Source organism: Larimichthys crocea, chromosome XXIV, assembly GCF_000972845.2.
Source record: "Larimichthys crocea isolate SSNF chromosome XXIV, L_crocea_2.0, whole genome shotgun sequence".
Taxonomy (NCBI): domain Eukaryota; kingdom Metazoa; phylum Chordata; class Actinopteri; family Sciaenidae; genus Larimichthys; species Larimichthys crocea.
Window position 1 is genome coordinate 189,638 of NC_040034.1, and position 17,340 is coordinate 206,977.

At 44.2% G+C, this 17,340-nt stretch overlaps 2 protein-coding genes across 2 annotated transcripts; one reads left to right on the plus strand and one right to left on the minus strand.

The window, feature by feature from the left end:
• Positions 1-2,839: 2,839 nt before the first annotated feature.
• Positions 2,840-8,249, plus strand: msl2a (MSL complex subunit 2a). The gene is made up of 3 exons (XM_010732191.3): positions 2,840-4,017; positions 5,037-6,436; positions 6,577-8,249. Exons 1-3 carry the CDS (start codon positions 3,876-3,878, stop codon positions 6,868-6,870), a joined length of 1,836 nt encoding a protein of 611 aa, XP_010730493.2. The 5' UTR covers positions 2,840-3,875; the 3' UTR covers positions 6,871-8,249.
• Positions 8,250-8,405: 156 nt separating this feature from the next.
• LOC104920041 (tumor necrosis factor ligand superfamily member 10) lies at positions 8,406-16,138 on the minus strand. Its single transcript, XM_010732192.3, has 6 exons — positions 15,707-16,138; positions 14,123-14,263; positions 13,654-13,687; positions 13,452-13,568; positions 11,532-11,773; positions 8,406-10,913 (listed from the first exon to the last, which is right to left on the minus strand). The coding sequence occupies exons 1-6, from the start codon at positions 15,818-15,820 to the stop codon at positions 10,704-10,706; spliced, it is 858 nt and encodes a 285-aa protein (XP_010730494.3). The 5' UTR covers positions 15,821-16,138; the 3' UTR covers positions 8,406-10,703.
• Positions 16,139-17,340: the final 1,202 nt, after the last annotated feature.

Genomic DNA, 17,340 nt, shown 5'->3' on the forward strand with positions numbered 1-17,340 from the left:
GAAGGGTAGGGGGGCTCGGTTGCTAAGGAGACCACGGCGGTTGTGCACGACAAAACGTGTGTGTCAATTTGCCACGAGCACACGCGCACGCCCACAAGTCAATAAGTGATAGTAAACACAAGTGATGCGTTCAAGGGTGTACTCACCGCAAACAAGGCAGGCAGCGACTGTGCTGAAGAAAGGGCAGCAGTGTGTACATATCCGCGAAGGTGTGAGGCTGCCTCGGTCACACTGCAGCACGGCCGGCTGGCGGACACGTACAGAGCGGTCGCGTTAACGGGGTTCATAGCGGTGTGTGGTCCTCCGCAGCCTCGGGAGGAAAGGGGAAACAAAAACACTTCCAGATAGCCTCAAGTCTCTCAGGGTGGATGGAGGAAATATAACCCGGCCTGGTGATGATGATGGTGGTGGTGGTGCAAAAATAAAAAATCAGCCACTCCAGCGTGCCAATGCAGACATGTGAATAATAACAGACACGATAATAGATCCGGAGCTTCTTATCGCTGAATAAAACGCGTTAGCTCAGGAGGCGGCTAGGTTGGAGTTAGCATCGCCGGTTTTTGTTTTGCCTGTTCCCAAATCAACCCTAAAAAAATGAGTCTCTCTCTTTCAGAACACAGTTTAAACAAACCGGAATGTGTCGTAACCACTCACGTTTTTCTACTTTTAGCAGCTGCATATAACCGGAAAATAAAAAACGGTGTACATTGTGGTGGCTAAGCTGTTAGCTTCACGACATCTCAGCCGAACGTTTTAAAATTAAACATCACTTTTTTTTTTTTTACTATCTAACAACAGCAGCGTGTCGATGCCGAACCCGAACCGAACCTCCTCCAAAAGGAGGACGGGATCACGCATTCACTGGTGTGGTTAGCAGTTAGCAGCTAGCCACCGCATCCCTGCAGGCGCGCACTCGATGTAAACAAAGCTAAACCAGGCTAGCCTTAGCATGGCTAGCGCAAATTTTTTTTTTTTTTTTTCAAACCGTATCACTATAAAACACCAACACCACCTCCTCCTCCACCTCCTCCCCCCCCTAAAGGACCGCCTTATGCCTCACGCGAAGGAGGGAAATGCAAGCCGTGCTTGGTTCATACGTTTTGCTGTAAAACTTGGGAGCAGCGAGCGGAACATAGCTGGATTTTTTTTTGTTTTGTTTTTTTAACAAACGCACAATCATTGCGCTTTTTTTTCCTCCAGTTTTTCTCCTCCTCGCGCATCAAGCCCCTCTCCCCTCCTCCTCCTCCTCTCGCGACCAGGCATGATCATTAACGCGAGACTTCCCCCCCCTCCTCCTCCTCCTCCTCCTCCCAGTTACCCTGGTTACCGTAGTGTACGGAGGGGATCACATCCCATCAATGGAGCACACACAACACAGCGACTTCCCTCTTGCCCTCAATTACCTCTTACTTTACAGTTTGCACAATTATGTATAGTTTGCTTTTATATTATATTTTATTCTTATGTTTCGCTTGTCACTGTGTGTAATGCTGCGCCGCACTGTAATTTCCCAGCTTGGGATAAAGTAAAGTATATCTATGCTATATCTATCTATATCTATCTATCTATCTATCTATCTATCTATCTATCTATCTATCATCTATCTATCTATCTATCGGTGTAAGAAGGAGAGGTTCCGCAGGTCCTTCATTCCCTGCTGCTGGAGACTTTACAAACACCTGCACCTGATCATGTTGTAGTCTCTGTTCATGTCAACCATTGCTATTTTTTGTCCATTGCTATTTTTTGTTTGTGTTTGTTTTTTGTTGTGTTTTTTTAAGTTGTTTTTATGTTTCTACCAGTACTTGTTTTGTAAATCTGCACATTCTTAAATCTGCACATTCTACTTTAGTACTTTTTAAATATGTACACTTGGTTTTCCCTCCTTGATTCTTTTTTCGCCGCGAAACAAGTGAATTTCCCCGTTGTGGGATAAATAAAAAGTATTATCTATCACTATCTCTCTATCTTACACTATCTATCTATCTATCTATCTATCTATCTATCTATCTACTATCTATCTATCATCTATCTACTATCTATCTCCAAGTCAAGTCAAGTCAAGTCAAGTTGGCTTTATTGTCAATACTGCAATATGTACAAGACATACAGAGAATTGAAATTACGTTTCTCTCTGTCCAAACAGCACTAAACATGAAATATAAAATACAAGAACTAAGTAAAGAAACAAGCAAAGACATCCGGGAATAGAAGAGTCTGGAGATAAAATAGTATGAGCCGTATAAGCAGAATTATCAATATAAAATATAGTATGGCGATATGATATAAATATAAATAAAGCGTATGGTAGAATTCCAGGTATTACTGCGAGCAGTGCTCCAGAAGAAGGCGGCAGTGGCTGAAGAAGCAAAGTTTAAAAGTGAGAAATGATATTGTTTCAGTCACAACTCGAGTTTCCAGGAGCTCTCTGTGATTTGGCCTCATTAAATGAATAGAAATGGAATGAATCACATTTATAAGCTCATGTTTTGGTGTGAGTCTTTATCTCCAAGGTAACAAGTCACGTCTGCTGTCAGACTAAAATAGTATTTCCTTTAGATAGATAGATACACTTTATTTATCCCAAGCTGGGAAATTACAGTGCAGCAGCAGCATTACACACAGTGACAAGAGACAACATAAGAATAAAAATACAATATAAAAAGCAAACTATACATAATTGTACAAACTGTAATTATATAAAAAGCAAACTATACATAATTGTACAAACTGTAATTGAGGGCAAGAGGGAAGTCGCTGTGTTGTGTGTTGCTCGTTGAATGGGATGTGATCCCCTCCGTACACTACGGTAACCAGGGTAACTGGAGGAGGAGGAGGAGGAGGAGGAGGAGGGGGGGAGAAGTCTCGCGTTAATGATCATGCCTGGTCGAGAGAGGAGGAGGAGGAGGAGGAGGAGGGCTTGATGCGCGAGGAGGAGGAGGAAAAACTGGAGGAAAAAAAAGCGAATGATTGATGCGTTTGTTAAAAAAACAAAACAAAAAAAAATAGCCAGCTATGTTCCGCTCGCTGCTCGCCAAGTTTTACAGCAAAACGTATGAAAACCAAACGCACGGCTTGCATTTCCCTCCTTTGCGTGAGGCATAAGGCGGTCCTTCAGGGGTGGAGGAGGTGGAGGAGGAGGTGGTGTTGGTGTTTTAGTAGTGATACGGTTTGAAAAAAAAAAAAAAAATCTGCGCTAGCCATGCTAAGGCTAGCCTGGTTAGCTTTGTTTACATCGAGTGCGCGCCTGGAGGGGACGCGGTGGCTAGCTGCTAACTGCTAACCACACCAGTAAATGCGTGATCCCGTCCTCCCTTTGGAGGAGGTTCGGTTCGGGTTCAGGCATCGACACCGCTGCTGTTGTTAGATAGTAAAAAGACAAAAAAAAAAGTGATGTTTAATTTTTAAAACGTTTCGGCTGAGATGTCGTGAAGCTAACAGCTTAGCCACCACAATGCTAACCGTTTTTTATTTTCCGGTTATATGCAGCTGCTAAAAGAGGCACAACGTGAGTGGTTACGACACATTCCGGTTTGTTTAAACTGTGTTCTGAAAGAGAGAGACTTATTTTTTAGGGTTGATTTGGGAACAGGCAAAACAAAAACCGGCGATGCTAACTCCAACCTAGCCGCCTCCTGAGCTAACGCGTTTTATTCAGCGATAACCAGCTCCGGATCTATTATCGTGTCTGTTATTAATTCACATGTCTGCATTGGCACGCTGGAGTGGCTGATTTTTTATTTTTTGCACCACCACCACCATCATCACCAGGCCGGGTTATATTTCCTCCATCCACCCTGAGAGACTTGAGGCTATCTGGAAGTGTTTTTGTTTCCCCCTTTCCTCCCCGAGGCTGCGGAGGACCACACACCGCTATGAACCCCGTTAACGCGACCGCTCTGTACGTGTCCGCCAGCCGGGCCGTGCTGCAGTGTGACCCGAGGCAGCCTCACACCTTCGCGGATATGTACACACTGCTGCCCTTCTTCAGACAGTCGCTCGCTTGCCTTGTTTGTGGTGAGTACACCTTTGAACGCATCACTTGGTGTCTTTACTATCACTTATTGACTTGGGGTGGGCGTGCGCGTGTGCTCGTGGCAAATTGACACGATTTTGTCGTGCACAGCCGCCGTGGTCTCCTTAGCAACCGAGCCCCCATCCCCTCAGTCATCTCTTGTCAAGACTCCTCTTGTTGTTGTGTCTGCTGCAGAGCCATGTGTTTTCCATTCAGGCTTTATTTTTTTATTCACTGGTTCACAGATTGCAATTCAGAGAAGAGGGCATGCATGATGAAAGATGTGCCGAGCAGAGGGTGTGTAGACACAGCAACAGTTTACGGTGTAGACTAGAAGAAGAATAGATGCTGTATTGATTCCTCCAGGGGGCAATTTAAAACCACACACACACACACAAAGGGCTCATAGATATGCAAATGTAAAGAGAGAGAGAGAGAGGTTGTGGAGTGATGCGCAACCACGTAGCGGAGCAGTTAAACGGGTTGAGTACATTTCTCTAGGCAGGACTGGTAGCCGGAGAGGTTTGACTTGAACCGGCCACCCCACTCCGGTTCCCAAGACAAAGGGGGGATTTAATCCTTTAAGAAACAATTTCATTGTTGTTGTTTTTTTGTTAATTGTTTGGAACACAATTAAAAGCCCACGTCAGCCACAGTTCATTACATTGTTATTGATTCCTCTGTTCCGCTTGGGAAGGCACCAGTCGGTAGTAAAACGATCAGGTGATGAATTGATTCTGTCTAATCTGTTTTCAAGATTCTCATTTGTGGGGAAATCCTCCTTAGCGCTGCTTTATGTCATAAATAAACAAGATATTTCTTGTCACGGTCAAATGTTTTATGAAACAAACGGGAAACAGGTTAATCGGGAAACTAATTGGCCGATGAATCAGTTTTAATGGTTTATATAGAGGCATGACGGTGAATGGAAATGACTTTAAAACATCGCTGGTAGTTGCTGTGCATAAGTGCAAACACATGGATTAACAGCTCCCTCTTTTTTCTTCTTTTTTTGTCTCAGGTAAACTGCTCCAGGATCCCATTTCCCCACCTTCAGAGTGTCAGCATTACGTCTGCTTGGGCTGCAAAGGCCAGAAGATGCAGATCAGGCCGTCGTGCAGCCGCTGTAAGGACTATACCGGCTTCCAGGAGAACAAGCAGCTCTCGTTGCTGGTGCAATGCTACAGGAAGCTCTGCCTCTACGTAACTCATTCGCCGCTGCTGCAGGCGATCAGCAGCCACGCAGGAGGGTCTCCGGAGGTTATGGCCTTGCTAGAGGAGGTGCTGATGTCGCAGGAAGAGGAGATGGAGGCAGACGACCCGAGCCTAGCGCAGGAAGATGTGAATCCCTCTGCCACAGAGTCTCTTACCCCCACAGAGGCACCTCCTGCTCCGGCAGAGCTCTCAGCCGTACCGCAGAGCTCCTCCTCTGAACCTCCCTGTTCTAATGGACCACAGGAATGCAACGGAGAAGTGCTGGAGGACTTAGACCCCTCGTCTCCTGAGCTGGAAGTATGCGAGTTGGTAGAGGAGCAGCCACAGTCTGTGTCCAGTACTGGTTGCGGTGGTCTTGAACTGAGTCTGACCACTGGACCTTTAGCCCCAACTCCAGGCACTGTGTGCTCACTCAGGGATGGGGAATCTAGCAGCAGGGAGCTGGAGGAGGGGGAGGTGTTGTTCCTCAGCGTGGAGGAGGTGCTGCAGACTTTGGATCCCCTTCAGCCGGGTCGGGATTCTCCTCACATACAGCCGGACAGAACACACACTCACACACGGATAACCACGGACAGAGCACACGGTCAAATGTACATACAGCTGGACGCTGCTCACAACTACACACAGATCCGAACAGACAGGACTAACACAGCGGCAAGCCACGGTGCTCACATACACACGTCCTCCTTCGACCCCCCTCCGACCTCCAAGCCACCGCCAGTCCGCCTTAAACGTAAGCGATCCCATTCGGAGAGCGACAGGGAGAAGGTGAAACCCCTCCCCATCGCTTCCATCCTGCAGGGCTCCTCGTCACACTTAAACACTCCGAACCCCTCTCAGACACTGCACACACAACCGCCCGCACCCTCCTTAACCGTACCAGCGCACACATACTCGTCCCTTCCCAACGGGGTGCCTCCCAAGCTCAGTCGCCCCGCGCCAAACCACAACAAAGGTGCCAGGAAGCACGTCGACCCGGGCCCTAAGAAGCCCCACGCGAAGGCCCGCAGTAGCGGAGGCTCCAAAACCAAGGACGGAAGCAAAGACCCGCGGTTGATGTCGGGCTGCATCGTGCCACCAGCGCCTGTCAGGCCTCCGTATAAGAAGCCGGTAGAGAAGAAGGGCTGCAAGTGTGGCAGGGCCACCCAGAATCCATCTGTGCTGACCTGCAGGGGGCAGCGCTGTCCCTGTTACTCAAACCGCAAGGTGAGACTGTGACCATGTTTTATTGGTTGTTGTGACTATGTTTTTGCAACATTTCAGCTCATAATAAACCCTGACCACATCCTCAAAGTTGTAATTTTTATGTATCATTGGTGTCTAATTTTCCCGCTCGTCTTTCTCAGGCATGCTTGGATTGCATCTGTCGAGGTTGCCAGAACTCCTACATGGCGAACGGCGAGAAGAAGCTCGAGGCGTTCGCCGTGCCGGAGAAAGCCCTGGAGCAGACGCGGCTCACGCTCGGCATCAACCTCACCAGCATGACGGCGCTCCGCAACCCGACGGCCACCAGCATCCGCACGAACACCCTCCTCAACGTCGCCACGGCGACGGGGACGCCCGTGACGACGGCCTTCCTCTCGCAGAGCCCGCCGCAAGAGCCCAACTACGAGGACAGCCTGGAGCTGCTGATCGGATGAGAGGCCGGGAAACAAACAAACAGACAAACAAACAAAAGACAGCTCGGTGCTGATTGAATGTGACGGCAGATAATTGTGTCTGTCAGACAAACCTGTACACCGCCCCCCCCTCCCTCCAGAGGGGAGGCAATTTAAGGCAGCTATGGGTCTGTCCTGTCCTGTAACCTGCTCTTCTTCTGTGTTGGAAAATGCTGAGTAGTAAGACTAGCATGGGTGTGCCAAAGCCTCCTGTATTGTGCCTGTGTGCCGGTGTGTATTGTTGCCTGCCTGTAGTTAAAACACTTATACTCGGTTCCAAGGCTGTTCTGTACTTCAGAGGTGCTTTTTTTGTTTTGTTTTGTTTTGTTTTTTTGTTCATAGACCACAGACATACTGTAAGAGGCAATAGGAACCCATACCAGGTTTTGTGTTTGTCGATGTGTGCGCACTATTATAGATTATTGAGTGTGTGCACACGTTTTTTTTTGGTGCGTAATGATAACGGGAAAAAAACAACAAAAAAAACAACGGCATCATGATATCTCAGTCACCCCGTCACAGCCTTTTCCACATTATTGAGTATTACTCCATGTATGTTTAAAGAAATGCATAATTGGTATTAGGACGGCCCTTACTAATCATTAACCCCCCCTGTATGTGTTCACACCTTTTTTTAAATTGTGAATGAATCTCGCGACTAATCTCCGGAAGAAGTTGTTGTTGTCGTCGTCTCACGCAAAAGACTGACTGTATGCCTTTTTCTATCTCGATAACTCGCTCAAATCAAAAGTACTGTCGACTGATTATGTATTTGTCTTAACGAACTTGACTGATGCAGGCATTGTTCAGGCAGCAAGATAATGTCAAAGCACTTGGCTTGGCTCCACAGTTTCTGTGTGAGTGTGAGTGTGTGTGTGAGTGTGAGTGAGTGTGTATGCATGCGCCCGCTGAGATTTACTGTAATGTCAGTGTGGTGCGGGGTGGAGGGTGGAGTGGGGGCGTTGTAAGCACTTAGACTGATTGATTGGCCAAATTACAAGTCAAACCAATTCTTGGTTACCATAGCAATAGGAGCACCAACAAGGAGCCTCCCGGCTCTCGTGCACACACGCACACACACACACGCACACACACACACACACGCACAGTTGTTTACAGTATTTGCCATGTCTATAGACGATAATATTACACAGTTCTGTTCTGATTGTTGGGATCGTTCATGGCCTGTGTGTGTGTGTGTGTGTGTGTGTGTGTGTGTGTGTGTGTGTGTGTGTGTGTGTGTGTGTGTGTGTGTGTGTGTGTGTGTGTGTGTGTGTGTGTGTGTGTGTTTTAGATAAACTGAAGCCATAGGTTTGTCATTAACAAGACAAAAATGTCCTCTGTGCGTGCATTTCTTCTCTCTGTTGTCGTAGCGTCCCGGACTGATTAGAGACCAACTCAGAGACTATTTTTGATACCAAGGACTGATTAGAGACCAACTCAGAGACTATTTTTGATACCAAGTGTTTGAGATTTGGTACCACTGTCTTTTTTTTTTTTGTTGTCTGTGTTTTGTGTTTTTTTTTTTTTGGTTAAAGCACCTTGAAGCCCTCCCATAACTCAAAGAGGCTGCGTGTTGTCTGTGTTTGTGTTTTATTGTCTCAGCTGTAACTACAACATTTTGTCAGTCACCAGTCATAGTGACCAAAAAGAGACTGAAGGACAGAGAGAGAGAGAAAGAGAGAGAGGACTTGGGGCAGACCAAACGAACACCTTGGTTCTCCACTCATAGACCAGGAAGCAGCAGGTGGATTCACAGTTCGATCAGCAGTTATGATCTATCCTCCTGCGTTGTGTAATGTTTCAAAAAAATGTTTTCTGTTGGGCATTACTTGAACCCTGATTAGTTTTTGGTATTTTTTTTTTGTTTGTTTGTTTGGTTTCTTTTTTTTTTTTTATGTAAAAACTCTTGTTTGAGGAGTGACTCTTATTATTGCTGAAACATTCACTGCCGTAATATGGAAACATGTAATACAAACATGTATTAAATGATAGTTTTTTACTTTTTCAGTTTGGGTGTCTTTTTGTGTGGAGGGGTACAGAGCGGCGGAAGAATCAGAAAAATGAAAAATTATTGTCCGTCCCTGGTGACGTGATTCATTCAATTGAGAATTGGAGTGAGGAAAAACCTAAAATCAATGGACAGAAACAGGTTAAAAACTTTAAAAGTAGTTAAAAATATTAAGAATTTTAACCAATCACGGGTAAAACAAGTAAATAAGCACTAAATACAACAAACATTTGATAGGAATGTTGTTTAGTTTTTTAGATATCAAACAAATTTTTAAAAATGACATGAATGGTGCTAAATTAAAAGTTAGAGAATCAGCAAAGTCACTCAAATTTGTCCTGTTGACGACCTCAACGTGTGCGCCAAATCTCAGAAATCCATCCAACAGTTCTTCACTCAAAGCCACCAACCATCACCACCACTTTTAACCTCGAGGTGGCGCTAGAGGAAAGTCAGGATTGCCAAGAACAATGAACTTTTTCATGGCAGTTTTATTAAATAGCTGCTGAGATATTGACCATCCCTAGAGCCACGATGCCAGCAACCCTGGCTAATAAATGATGGAACGTGGGATTGTTTGTGCTTTTGTCTTATTGTATTGTAAGACCTGGAAATCAAACAACAACAATCTTTTGAAGCAACCATTTGTTGATTCATTTTTACATTCCATTTCTATTTCCTTCGACTTATCGGGGTCGGGCCATGGTGCTCTAGACATCCCTCTCCCCAAGCAGCGCATTCTAGCTCCTCCTGGGGGATCCCGAGTTATTCCCAGGCCAGAGTCTCCTACCAGGTTGGATGAGCACCTCCAAAGGAAGGCATCCAGCGAGCATCCTCCCACCTCAGCTAGCTCCTTTCAACATGAAGGAGCAGCGGCTCTACCTGCTCACTCCAAACCCCCGGAGGGGCCATCCGGTGCCGACTCTCACGGCCTGATGAAACCTGACAGAATCAAGACGCAATTCTGGAGGTTCCCGAACCGGGACACCCTCCTCAACCCCGGCCTTCAGATCCCGTCCATGATTGTCACAAACAGAATCAAGGACTAAACACACACTGTTGAACGTGTTTGACTTTGTGCCAGGAATAATTTATACATCACTGCAGAAAATCTGGATTGGTTTGTAGAGAATACAGAAGTGTGAATGTGTCATATTCCATTCTCGCTTCTCGTTGAGGCTGCATCGTGATCTGTGTCATGCCACACATTCATTCAAGACATTGCACAAAGAGAAATTCAACCATATGTGCTGTAAACAAAAAACAAACAAGCTTCATTCATAATATTGAACTTCTAAAATCTTGTCTTGTGGCATCCTTGATACATATTTTTAGTAAAAGACCGGTTAAGGGTCCGACAGCGCTGTCATTTCCTGGAGAAGACAAGCCGTCTGTTGACTTGTTTGACCTGCGGGCAAAACAGCTCAGTCTGCTCTCAATAGAAGTCATTCAAACACGAGAGAGCAACATTTAATCTGCGTCTATTGTGCTGCTCCGAATGTTCCTCGCTGTGAATGCACCATGTAATCCGTGTTTGCTCATACTGTGCATTCTGTTTACCAGCCTTGAAAACAGAGTTTGTATCTGGTGTGGGGTTTAACTGTGACTTCTTCTTCGTCACTTTGAGTCCGCCACTGGAAGAAGTCCTTTGCACTCCTCATAGTTTGTTCTTCTTCAACACTGTATCCTCAGACAGACAGCTGCTTATTTCCAAGCAAACTCCTGACATTTGGGTAAACTTTTGTAGACGTCCATCAAGTCATCCCAGTCCCGGACACCCTTGTCCGAGATTCCCCTCTCTTTTTTACCCCACAAGGAAGGCCCCGAAGTAGCTCGCCCTCCCGTCCATCTCCATGGCGCTCGCGTTGCTAACGGTGATGAAGAGGCGGTCAGCAGGCTTCAGAAAGGCAGTACCGGCCTGATGCAGGGAGAAGAGACCAGGTTCCTGACCCCGAGGCCAGCAGGCGCTCCGGGACGATTTCATAAGCAGGAGGGGGACCGGATAGGAACTCATCTGTGGAGCAAGACCAAAACCTTCATGAACAAAGTATTACATTATACATTATGTTATCATATCACATTGGATTATAAGCATGATGCACAGATCCCATCTGAAATGAAAAGCTTCATTTCCTACTTTCGGTGCATTCAAGGACACTCTTTCCATGTGTTATCAGAAAATCGTTACTTACAATAAACAGACTCAGTTTGTGTCAGTTTGTCCTGCCTGACATTGTGTTCTGTTGTCAAGGCGCCTCAAACTGCAAACAAAGTTGGTGATCACTCTTTGTATTATTGATTTTTAATCCATGAAGGGTTTTTTTTTATTTGTCAAAACTTCCCATAACCTAGAAAAGTGACTTTTATCTGTCTTGCGATGTCACCCTAATGTAAAGTTTGAGTTCAGGTGAGTCCTGAACATCTGTGAGTCCCTGTATCCAGCTCATATGATACATCCGAGGCGTAACTAAGCACCTCGCCACGTAAAAACAGGATGTCCTCGGTCTTATTCCCGCCCACAAAGCTCTGATTGGTCCATTGTTTTTCTCCAAATATTGGAATTATCCATCAAAAGCATCAAAATATCAGAGCTATGGATGGATTATTTATGTCAGGGTGCACAAAGCCGAACCTTCTTGTAGATGTACTGGACAAGCTGCGCTCCTTCCTCCTCCTTTGCCTCCCCGGTCTCCCCGTCTGTCTCCTCCGTGGAGGGCAGTCTGAAGTAGGTCTGGGCATAGATGTAGTAGAGGCCGGCTCTGGGTACCAACAGCTCTCCTCCTCTCAGCTCCATGTTCTGCAGGAAGGACAGACCTCTCTGGCCCTCCCACGCTCTGATTCGCTCCCCGAGGTAGCCCCTGCTGCTCCGCAAGCCTGCAGCCGCCACATAAAACACATAAGATCAAGCACACACACACACACACACACACACACACGCATAAATGTGACAATTAAGGCGTTTTAGGTGGGAGTGTTGACCTGAGTATAAACAGACACTGCTCTTCAAATAAGAAACAAATGTTAAAGGAAACTCTTAGTCTGTAAATGAGGCGTACAGATGTGCATTTTAAAGTCTCCTGCTGAAAAGCAGCAGACTGTTGTCAACGGAACAGATGAGGTATGTGTGTAAAGAAAGAAGGTTGACCAGCCTTTTAGTTATTACAAAAAAAACATATCTATTCCTCATGGACAAACAAAAAAAGGATAAGACTAACTATATTCTGTATCATTTTCATCATCAAACCCAATGAAAATACTAAAATCAGGCTTCCCCTATCTTCAAACACATTGCATTTCTTTCATTATGTACCTTCATTTTTTAAAAGGAACATGGGAACTGTAGTTTTTAATCAATCTCTGCTCGAACATGAATAAAAGATGAATTTGTTGGGAACAATTTTTCTCCGTGCATCAATAATGAGTATTTGTGCTGCATGTGGTATCTGCTCAAAACGAACTACAGTGCCCGCGTTTATTTTAATGAAGTAACATAATGCAACGTTATGTAACTTTGACGTGTAATAATAGTTTTAATAGTTTTTTTGGACGAGATCACACTTTGGCTACATGGATATAAATGCTTTACGGTAAGATCAGATCATGGGATTTGTTTACAACATATAAAGGGAAGAAACGTCTGGAACAAATACAGAACATCACTAATCAGATTTATCTTTTAAAGACGTTAGTGGAGAATTAGTAAAGCTTTGACTTTGGCACCCTCCAGTGGTTGTATCAAAAATACGCTTCGGCATACAGCAATGGTTGGTGCTACCCTCCTCCACCCTCCTCTTTCCCACAGACCTCCCAGAAGATACTGAGATGAACATAGACTGCACTAATTATATTATTACTGTCAACTTAAAAGTTTAGAGCATTTTGAAAAATGTTATGGCTTTAAACTGAAACTAAATGTATTTGGTTCAGCTAAATAAATAAAATAAAAAAGCTATAATTGTGTGGGAAGAACTGATGAGTACCTTGCATAAATAAAACAAGCTTATAATTTGACTGCAATTAAAGTAAGATGATCGTTGATGTAATGACATGAGGTGGGATGCTTTTTCCTCCTTATTACAGACGTGTGTTTCCAAGAATCTGCTGATTGAAATAAACTTCTTCTGAAAATAAACATCACACAGATCCTTGCACGATTTCCAGCCAGGACACTTTGTTCCACCGCGTCTGTCTAACGCTAGATCAAGGTGAAAAACAAATCATAAAATAAGAAAATTGTATTTGGTAAGGACAACACATACCTGGAATTTCTGAAAATATTGAAGTAATTGAGACGCCGACTCGTTGAAAAGACAACTACAGGACAGTTTTGACGAGGAGAGAGCAGCTGCACATCTGCAGGTCCTGACAAACATCTAGTTCTGAGAGCAGCCTGAGAAGCCTTGAAGCACATTCCTCACCTCCGGCCTTGGAAAGGTAACGGGTAAAGCAACACAGTACTCACAAGTATGTGTGAGGGATGTGTGCTTCAGGCCTTCATTTCAAAACTGAATATTTTCTATTTCTAAACTACATTTAAAAAGAAGATCCTCACCGTCTGTTGTTGGAAGCTCTGTGGACGAGCTGATGCCGGTCACATGGGCAGCAACTTTAGGAAGAGGGACCCCTCGGACCTCAGGGTCCAGGACTGGAAGCACTCCTGTCAGCTTATCTGTAAAAAAACACACAGGACACTTTTAGTGGAAAAAGACACACTGTTAGGTGTAACTGACAGTCAATGTCGGCATTGTTCTCACCTCTCATCTCCTTCTGGAATCTGTCAGCCATCGTCTGAAAGTAAAAACACCCAGAGAGACAGTGAAGAGGCGGCGGGGTTAAAACTTGTCCTCTTTGGGTACCGTCGCTTTTTTAAGGAATTTTAATCAGTAATTCACAAGAGACTTTGTCACACCCATGAATCACTCAGTCTTCACTCTGGGTCAACAAGTATGTCATCTGTTGACCTGCAGCAGTTCTTCCTTTGGGTGAGTCAGAGTACGAGTTGAGAAGAAATTATGTGGAGTTACATCAGTTTGGCGTTTTTAACCAGTGGTGTCTCAGTAACATGCAAATTACAATTCATAAAAATGCCACAAGACTGTGGACAGAACATGTAAAAACTGCCCACTGGTTTCCCAAATATGAAAGAAGGAACATTTTGCACCCCAAATGACAGAAAACTGAAGCACAAATTGAAGTTAGATTTAAAAAAAATAAATCAAAAACCTTCTCTATGTGGTAGTGGAGCTGTTTCGTGACTTGCCAGCAGGGATCGCTCTTCTTATCCTCTGCTGAATCTTCGGACTCGGAGCGCAGGTTTGCATTAATCAGACAGGAAACGCTACTCCGGGAGAAACTCTCCTGCATCTGTCGACAGAAAAGAAGCAAAACTGCTGCAAACCCACGACTTGGATTATCAATTCATCAAGAAAATAACAAACAGATTAATCGCTAAATAGATCAACAACTCTATCTATGCGAGATTTACTCTTGTGTTCACTCTATGTTGTCCATAGAGGCTGTTGAGCTCAGTCATATTGCTCACTCGCCAGGATTTGGTTCTGACGTGGTACCGGTGTTGCTTTCGTCAGCTTGAAAACCTCCTCCTTGCTGTGGTAGCACCAACATTCCCCCGTGTCATTCGAGGCTTCCAGTCTGGGCATGGCTAATCTCTATAAACAGATAATCTACCTGTGAATGCAAACGCTTGCAGGCGTGAAGGAACCATGAATTTGGCACTGGAGGCAATTTGGTTTTTGCTTGTAGTCCGAGCGGTGTTGACCAACCGTGTCGGAGTGAGTGAGCTTTGGTTGCAACAATCCTTGTAAAGAGCGAAAATGCTGAAATGCAATCTCAGAACCCATCAGCTATCTCCAGATGACAACACTTGCAGTCACATGCAGGTATCAGGCAGAAATGTGTCTTACTCGTCATTCTTGAATATCAAGTTGCTATAATCGGACTGCAGAGGAAGTCTTGGCCAAGATATCCATTATTTGTATCGGCTGGCTACGTTGAAAGTTCAGAAAGATTGCCCACTGCCCCCAGGGACTAAATCCTCATCAGATTGGGCACGGCTAACTGAGCCTAGTAGCTAACAGCAGCTACAGTTATCATCCATCAGAAAACTCTGACATGTGACATGGTGTCGTGTGACTTAAGCGTTACACACTTCACTGTGGGAGATCGTACCTGGCACCAAAGGATAAATAGTGGGCATGCATTCGTCCTATTACAGGTAAATCACAGATGAGATGGGTTATTTTCCTGTGCCTCGGCCAATCAGAGCTCAGCACTGGATCTATCACCTTTGTCATAATATCTGCTCAAAGTTTGAAACATGTTGCTTTAGGGGTGTCACTAACCACCCGGGAGTCCTAACTAAGTCTCATTTCCTGCCATTGTTGTTCTGTTATCTACTCTGCCAACTTTCTCCTCTCTCATTGTCCGGCATTAGAATGGGCAGAAATTCTTGCAAAGAACCGGGGACGTATTTTTCTGAAATATTTAATCCCTAAAGTGTGCCTATAAAAGATTATTGAAGATCATAAGACTCCATGAGACCTTCCTGCACAGAGATCAGGTGGTGATATCTCGTAAAAATTGTGTCACTGGTGTGGTATCTCTATAAAAAATGAATGGCAGATCACTGTTAAACTGCTGAAAGTAAAAAGTTGTAACTTCTTCTGTCATCATCCAAATATGTCTATCCTCCCCTTTCCTCACTTATCTGGCAGTCTACTAGTGCTATCATTATGTGTTAAATGAAGGAAGGAGGAGGGGGGGGGGAAACAAACGCATTATCCTTACCGTGTTCAGGACTTTGTTGAAGTACATGAAGCTGACAGCAACCGCGATGGTCTGCAGGAGGATTGCTGCGAGTATGATGAGTCCCAGACACTGGAGAGAAACAGAAATTGCCATATCACAGCGTGAGTAGAGCACACAGATAAGTTCCGAGGAGGAGGAAAACAGTTTGAGCAGCAGAGGACAAGTCAGATCAAGCTCTGCTGCATTTCTGCTCTGCAGGGAGAGAGAGAGAGAGAGAGAGAGAGAGAGAGGGAGGAAAACAGAGCAGAGTTTGTGGGTAGGTGGAGCAGAGAGAGAGAGAGAAAGAAAGAGAGAGAGAGAGAGAGAGGGGAGGTATGGAGGATTACAACAGCCTCAGTATGTCACTGTTTCTAGAAATGAGCTGGGAGCTTTTAGATGCTGAAACACGCAACTTCACGACGCCTTCAGGCACCGTCGGAAATGCGGAAACTTTTGAGTTGAGAGCACATGTGCAAACCCAAAACAAAGAGGCTAATATTACTAATAATGAGCAAATAATATGGCATTTAAATCATTCTTTGAGTAGTTTAAAGGATGATTTAATATTTCTCTTTCTAGTATGCTACATGCAGCAATAAGACATTGTTTTCTTTTGCTCCAATGATTGTTTTCATTACCTAATTCCCATTGTTTTGTAGATGAGTTGGTTAATTGTTTTAGTCTAGTCAGATATAAGTTATAAACAGTGATCCCATGATGGTTTCTGAGAGAATCAGAAGGTGTCTTTGTCTAGTTTAGTTAAAATTCCAAATGTAGTCTAAGTTTAATGTAATAGAAGACATTGAAAGCAGCATTTTTAGCCATGTTTCTATCAAAAATTATGATTATTATAATGAGACTAATCAATCAACTAATTCTTGCAGCTCAAGGTTCATTTAGCACCGTTCTGGACATTATCTTCATCCAATTTTCCCACTTGTCATGGAGTTATATATGTCCAAATTCCTATTTTTTGCTGAGCACTTTGAACATTTGGTCTATGTGTGCTTGAAAAGTATTCTGTTAATATATAAGATTTTATTGAAGTAAGGTTTTAAAAAGAAAACCAGGCATATTTTTACTTTAGCCTATAAAAAGTTCTAAAATGCTATCATCAAGAAATGTAAATCCAATATTCTAATAGAAAGTTACCAAACAAACGAGCAGACAGGAATTATTTTGCTGTCGTGTGAAGAACAGAACTTTCGTTTTTTCTCCTAATATCTTAATGTGTTAAATCTTGTCACCGTCGTTCTTTAGTTAGTACTTTACATTGTTTACTCCTTTCTGTGCTTCAAAGTAGCTTTGTTCTGCTCAGATTCAGACATCTCAACATCAACCACAATCTGCAACTGGCTTCATTTACTTATTACTTCCTGCTAAAAAGAACTTCAATGTGTCACAAATAGTTTTTAACGACTCTTCAGTCTCCAAATCTGGAGCCGCTGAAGGCAGCACAAGATAACAGTGTTGGTTGACTGAGGCATCTTGGGAGAGCATGGTGGTCCCTGGTCCCAAAAAAAAAGTGTTTTATTATATATTTGTAATTTATTCCAACGTTTAATCTTTGGCCAACTTTTCATTTCGGTAAAAAAATGTTAGACTTTCATGTGTGATGAGTTGCATGACTGCAC